The 7,020-nt window shown below is 35.5% G+C and overlaps 2 protein-coding genes across 3 annotated transcripts; one reads left to right on the top strand and one right to left on the bottom strand.

Annotated features, from left to right (window-relative positions):
- The first annotated feature begins 486 nt into the window (after window positions 1-486).
- Window positions 487-5,093, top strand: LOC143609808 (biotin--protein ligase 1, chloroplastic-like). 2 transcript variants are annotated; one of them, XM_077084456.1, is made up of 11 exons: window positions 487-609; window positions 1,609-1,830; window positions 2,255-2,512; window positions 2,597-2,658; window positions 2,778-2,926; window positions 3,070-3,190; window positions 3,302-3,454; window positions 3,543-3,588; window positions 3,692-3,752; window positions 3,915-3,991; window positions 4,163-5,093. In XM_077084456.1, the coding sequence occupies exons 1-11, from the start codon at window positions 575-577 to the stop codon at window positions 4,203-4,205; spliced, it is 1,227 nt and encodes a 408-aa protein (XP_076940571.1). In that variant the 5' UTR covers window positions 487-574; the 3' UTR covers window positions 4,206-5,093. The 2 variants fall into 2 exon arrangements, with proteins under 2 accessions (XP_076940571.1, XP_076940572.1); XM_077084457.1 differs by having other exon boundaries at window positions 2,251-2,512.
- Window positions 4,554-5,116, bottom strand: LOC143609815 (uncharacterized). Its single transcript, XM_077084463.1, has 2 exons — window positions 4,754-5,116; window positions 4,554-4,676 (listed from the first exon to the last, which is right to left on the bottom strand). The coding sequence occupies exons 1-2, from the start codon at window positions 5,114-5,116 to the stop codon at window positions 4,554-4,556; spliced, it is 486 nt and encodes a 161-aa protein (XP_076940578.1).
- Between the last annotated feature and the right edge of the window lie 1,904 nt (window positions 5,117-7,020).

The following is a 7,020-nucleotide window of genomic DNA, read 5'->3' as shown; positions in this document are numbered from 1 at the left end:
ATATTTTTAAACACTTATAATAAAAAAACACAACAATTATTAATAAAAACAATTATAAATTATGTTTATTTAATAAAAAGTAATGAAGTTTGGTTTACTAATGAGGATGGAAAGTTTGGTTTGGTTGGATTGAGTTGATGGAAGAGAGAGAAATTAATTTTATAAATGAATATTAATTTGAGTTGTTTTGTGAATGAGATGGTCTAAGAAAGAGATTGGGTGAACTAAAATAGAATTAGGGATTAGGTTACCTTCTATACAGATTAAAGAGATGTTTAATTAGGAATCATTACCTTCAAGTGTAGTTGATTTTCACCCGCAAAATCATCCATCCGTAATCTAAATACCTTCGAATAGAATAATAAAGGCTCACATTCTTGATTAGTGCCACTGACCTTCGAATCAAGGCTGACGTTCTCGATTAAGGCCGACACGGGGTTAGGGTATGCATAAGAGAACTTGATTGACGCGGTCACTGGTAAAGCATATAATATAGGATTACGTGGCTGTGAAATGAAGAAAAGAGAGTGTGCTACAAGAGGTTGTACCTTATGCATCAAATTACCAAACCGAGATGAATAGTAACATCCCCCAACAAACCAAGGTGTTGTTTGTTTTTCCTCAAAAGCACTTCTCCATCTCTTTTGTCTGCACTGAGAAGAGGACGCGCAGACGTTGGCTCTGCTGTGTGTTTGTTTTTCCGAAGACAAACGTCTGCGCGTCCTCTTCTTCTGGAAGCATTGTTCAAACCACTTTCCACTTCTTCTCCTTCTTTTCTTATTTTTTCATCAGACAACACCTTCCTTCTCCTCTCAAACCCTAGCTCCACCCTCCACCCGCCTCCTCCACCCTCCACCGCCGGCCATCATCTCCAACGTTACAAGTCTAATGTTCAGTGACCTGAACCATCATCTCCAATGTCCAGTCTTGATCTCGTTTTATAGAGGGGCGGCGGCCAGAAACAAGAAGAGAGAGAAATAGAGTAAAATTGTTATAAGAACGTCGGTCACAATCGTGTTTCCAGCCAGATCTTGCTCGGCGACGGTAGTGATGTAAGTAGATCTGGGTCAATGGTGGCCGGAATTGGTTGTGTGACAGTCATGATGGTGATTCCATGGTGTGATGGTGGTGGCGTGCCAATTGCGGTGGTGGTTCCATAGTGTGAATGTGTGATGGTGGTGGTTGAAGTTCCTTGCCAAATCTCAGGTTTGTTGTAGAAGATGAATACAAACAACAGGGTTTAATAATAACAATAATAAATGAAAAGACATAAATAACCCGGAGTTAATGATTTGGATGATATTGGCAATGATCGGGGCAAAAAAAGAAACTTTTTGAAAGACTTTTTTATGTTTGATTTGTGTCTTGTAAAATTGTTTATGTTCTGATTTGATTTGTGCTTTGAAAGACTTTTTTATCTAAATTTCAGTTTATTAAAAAATTTCAGTTTACTTTAGCAGTTTGAGACATTAAAAAACAAACAGTATTCTTATTGCAGACTGCGAAGGTTTGATCCACCTATTCTGCTTCAGATGCCTGCATATGTTATCCGCAGGCGTTATACATTTTAATAATTTCACATCTGAAAAAACAAACGGCTCCCAAAAGTCTACCAATTAAAGTTTTATACGGTAACAATTTGTTTCTTCTATTGTTCCGCCCCCAAACCACCTACCGACGCCACCGTCGTATAAACAATCCGCAAGTAAATGCATCTCCATACATTATTAATCTAATAATGTTATTTAATCCTAATCCTCTACGATTTCACACTCGAATTACGATATTCAATCTATCCTTCTCACTCGCTACTGCTGCTGCATCAATCAGGTACTTTGATCCTACTGTTTACAAAGTTTCAAATTCAAATGATTCAAAAACTGATTTCGATTATTATTATTATTATTATTATTATTATATTACTCTAATCTATCGTTGTATGCAGCGTATACTTTTTCAACAGTAATTGAATTCATCCTATACTTCAATTCAATTCAACACTATTAGGTTTTTATTTTTATTATTATACTAATTGTGACGTCATAAAACAACTTCAAGGCCGGCCATACTTGAGATTTAATCAGTTCGGTTATAAAAAATGGTTAACCGAAACCGAACCAAAAAATTAATTAATGTTCGGTTCGTTTTTTTCCGGTTAATTCTGTTTCGATTTGGTTAATTCGGTTTTATGCTCACCCCTAGCTTATGTATATTAATCAGTATATGCTAATAGTGACGTCATTGTACTAGCAAGGATGGATCCCCAATCACCTTGTGTGCTGGTACTAAGCGGAAAATCGGCAACTGAGAGGGAAGTGGTTAAGTCGTTGAAGGAAAGTTCATCACTTAAACTCGCAGATGATGGAAAACTATTGACATTTTTACAATCTGAGGCCGGATGGAAATCCGAGTTTAATTTTAACACATACATGGCTTCTCTTATGACTACATGCTTTGGAAGAGTTCTTCTTTGGTCTCCACGATTACCTTCCACCCAGGATGTCGTCTCTCTGCAAGTGCAAAAACCTTTTCAGATTCATATTGTTTGTATTGTGATATACTTACTAAATAAATAAATGTTTTATGGTTTATGTAGAAACTTTTCCGAGATTCCGGTAGGTTCTGTGTGCGTTGCAGATGTTCAATTCAAAGGACAAGGTGTGTAATCCAAATCTTTTATTTGGGGTCATTTATTTATGCTGTGTTGGTTTTGTTATTGATTAGATCATGAATACATATAGACTTATATACACAACGCCTTCAATATTATATTACAGGTCGTTCACAAAATATATGGGAATCTCCAAAGGGTGGTCTTCTCTTTTCATTTACAATACAAATGGAAAATGGTCGCATGGTGCCACATGTGCAATATGTTGTGTGTCTTGCTATGACAGAAGCACTTAAAGATCTTGCTTTAGAAAATGTAAGCTTGCTTGTTTCGTTTCTACCACTTTCTTGATTCTTATTTAATATTGATTAAGTTAGAACTATCATTGGTGTATTAAGCTCCACTTAAAGATATCATACAGTATTAATATTTGTTTTGTTTTGTATTATCAATTTCAGGGCATACCACCTCCGAATGTTAGAATAAAGTGGCCAAATGATCTTTACTTGGATGGTCTCAAAGTGGGAGGAATTTTGTGCACGTCGACATATAAATCTAAGAAGTTTAATGTCAGTGTTGGTATATTTCTCACTTGATCTATAGCGGTTAATGAGAACTTTGAATTCTGAAATTATGGATTTTGGTTTTGATTACATTATTTTGATCCTCATTTTCTTTTTTCAATTACAGGAGTTGGCTTGAATGTTGACAATGATAAGCCAACAACATCGTTGAATGCAGCCCTGCAGAAGCTGACTTGTGGTTACCGACTTAGCAGAGAAGATATTACTTCAGCTTTCTTTAATAAATTCGAGCATCTTTTTCATATTCTAATTAACCAAGGTGAGTAGTAATTTTGGATAAAGCTAAGCCTTTTTTACTCTTCCCATAAAGAAAAAAGTGTAACTCATGTTTTCTCTTAAAAATGCAGGCTTTAAACCCCTTGAGGAGCTATATTACAAGACATGGCTTCATAGGTACTGCTTTACTGCTGTACATAGAACTGTTATAAATGTGTGTACCTCATCTGACTATATTATAGATTTATATGTGTTTCATCATTGGTCTTGATCTGTGCAGTGGACAGAGGGTTACAGTCCAAGATCCAGAATTGCCGTTGGAAAATGTAGTTACTGTTCAGGTATCCTTGTTGATTAGATAATCAAGAAATCTTAATCGCATTCCTTTAATTACATGCATAGTTGTAGTCAAATAGTGAAAAAATAAAGATCATACAACACACTTGCATAATTTGAGGGAGTCACCAACATGGAGTTGTAACAGTTTCACTTGTTAATAGCAGGGGTTAACATCTTCTGGATATTTATTGGCCATTGCTGATAATGGTGAGATGTATGAGCTTCATCCAGATGGCAATAGGTAATATATGTAATACATGCTACATAATTTTTTTAAAATAACGTAAGTCCATATAAATCTGACGTATTATGGAATCATGAGTTTTCAAGAGTGTTAATTGTTACCTTTTAAGTTCAAATGATATAAACTGTTGCTTCACTAGTATTGAAGATATGTGTTTTGTTTGTGCAGTTTTGACTTTTTCAAAGGACTGGTGAGGAGAAAGCTTACATGAAAGACTTGGTCCAGTAGCCTGATACTTCATCAGGTAACATTTGTAAAAGGAAAGAGCAACTCTGGTGCATTACTGTTAGGTGTGTGTTTCTGTTTTATTTTTAATAAAAAAAAATACAGTCTTATACAAACTTGGGTCAGTCAGTTTTTCATTTTCAATCACTCTTTTAACTTAAAAACTATTTTGTACTTTTGAATAGGGAAAACAGATATAAAAGGTATGATACTTGTCATGTTACTTGTAGTTTGCTTCTAGTTGACATCAAACATATGTGTGCATAGTCATACGTCTCAGCACCATGTACAAGTATTACGCGGTTCTCACAATTCTATACTTCGATTTTGGTTTTCATTTAGATTTGAAGGGGGAGGCCTTGAGTTCAACTGAATACGATCCTTTATCTTCTTCTTGGATATCCGGTTCTATGTTTATCTCCCCAAATGCAGATCTGAGCTCTCCATAGCTCCATTCCTTCACTCAAAACTTGTTAGTTGTAACATACTAAAACACCAAATCACTATAGCCATAAGTACTAGGTTACGGATTACCTCAACTTGTTCTCCAATGGTGAAGATAATGGTACTAGGGTCTGTGCCGAATGAGAACGGTCCATCTTCAGACAAGAGACGGAACTCTCCAATTTCAGTTGGGAGATGAAGGCCGATAACAAGTGCAGCCGAATCTCGTTTTGACCCGTCCAATGCACGCGGAGTCTGTGATGAACGTGGGGTGTGAGTGTGAGGTTGAAGAGCTGAGTTACTATGCTTGAATATGGTCATTCTTGTTTCGTTTTCCTTTATTTTCTTTCGAGGTTGTTTACCACCATGGGTTCCCATAACCTTGGTCACCTCTTTCGCGATTACTTCGAGCTTATTTGCAAGGCTTTCGGTTTTTTGTCTGCAAATGAACATTGAGATGACATATATATTATTTCATTTTGTTTACAGACTGCAGATTACAACTGCAGTCTGTAAACATTGCAGACAAGATAAGAGAGTGGAGATTGAGATTAGGGGTGTTAAGGATTTTTAGGGAGAAAGGAATGCCTTAGGGCTCTATTTTCCTTACTTTGGTCACACACCAGAATGATATTTTCTTTACATATATATAGTATTAGAATTATTATTATTACTATTATTATTATTATTAGTATTATTAATATTTTTATATTATTGTTGCACTTTGATTCCCTTTGTATTGCTTCATACATATGTATTTTAGAGCTGAGGGTCTCTCTGGAAGCCACCTCTTTATCTCTTTGGATAGAGGTACGGTGTGCCTACATCCCACCCTCCCCAGACCCCACTTATAGCTTTTTTGTTGGTGGGATTTCACTGGGTATGATTGATTGATTGATAGATCACAACTGACTTATAGATATTTATGTTATTTTATATTTAGTCGTTTGTGTAAAACCGAAAAAGGTGTAAAACTTGCTGGAATAGCCCAAATGATATACAAATGCATAATAGCTCATATGTTTATAATAATAACATTGATTTTTAAACTAACAATTTTGCCAATTAGTATAGTAAAAACTAATTGTGGAGTTGCTAACGATTTTGATTTTTGTGATTGGATCAGCTAAGAAGATGGCTAAGAGATAAAAAGATAGAAGTTGGCTAAATATTTTATATGGTTGGTAAGGTTAGTTAAATATTCAATTTTGACGGCTAAATGAAAAAAAAGAAGACGGCTAAGTGAAGCCTTAGCCTACAAGCCAAGTTGGAGCCGGCTAAGAAGGAATATTTGAAGCCGGCTAAGTGAATAGACACATAACCCGAAGCCGGCTAAGAGTCAAAGATACCGGCTAAATAACCATAGATGTAGGCTAAGTTTAGCCGCCTTTGACACATGTTGAATATTTATAGGCTAAAGGTGGGTCTCGTTTACTTTTCATAACATTATGTGTCCATAAAGTGGTGGTTAAGGCTTAGCTGGCTTCGCTGACGTGTCACTTGTTTATTGGTTAAAAAATCAATGATTGGTGAGATGTAGGCTAAAAATATGCATATCTATTTTAGGAAAAAAAATGGTCAAAGATGCTTATTTTATTTTGGTAATTTTCCCTTTACATAATATTTTGTAATATTTATATTTATTAATGTAAATGATACATCTTAAATAAAATTGGATTGTGTAAATTGGTATATTAATATGTTATAACTGTGCTGGGTTAAGATTTAAACTAAAACTAAAGATCAATAGAATAAGGAAATGCATGAATGGGAGAATATGGTTGGTAGTAATCAAACTGAGAGGGTTGTGGAAATAAGTTTCAAAGACAAAACGAATCTAGAAGGTGTAGTATGTTGAATGTTTATCAGTTGGAAAATATTCAAATATACTCGATTAAACTGAGCCCGGCCCGAATAATTTAGTTTTGATCTCTTTTTCAAGACAATTAAATTGCGTATTCGGTTCATCACATAATATGTTAGATTCACACCATGTTTCATATTAGAGCCTGCAATGGGGCTTAAAGACGAGCGTGACAGGTGACGTATGTAGCCTTTACCATGGATGGAGGGTTGGTTGGGTTGGTCATGCATAGAAAGAAGGCGTATGTTCTTCTTAGACTATGTGTTGTGGACATACCATAGAGGCGCTAATCCCTGCCATCGTCAGTGAGGGAGCGGAACACTGTCACAGTTGGGGCTGATACCGGGTTTGGGAGTACATGATTGATTTCTTTTTCTATTTTAATTACTTACTAATATGTAAACCAATCAATTCTCCACCTCATTATTATTTTTTTATTACTCACCATTTACATATTTCATATTTCAAGTTACCAACTTACCATAATACCTTG

The sequence above is a fragment of the Bidens hawaiensis genome, unplaced genomic scaffold (assembly GCF_021521415.1).
Source record: "Bidens hawaiensis isolate Kalapana, Puna unplaced genomic scaffold, B.hawaiensis_p1.1 tig00016075_1, whole genome shotgun sequence".
Classification (NCBI taxonomy): Eukaryota; Viridiplantae; Streptophyta; class Magnoliopsida; order Asterales; family Asteraceae; genus Bidens; species Bidens hawaiensis.
Note: the sequence above shows the minus strand (reverse complement) of the source record. Positions and strands in the feature narration are given on the sequence as shown.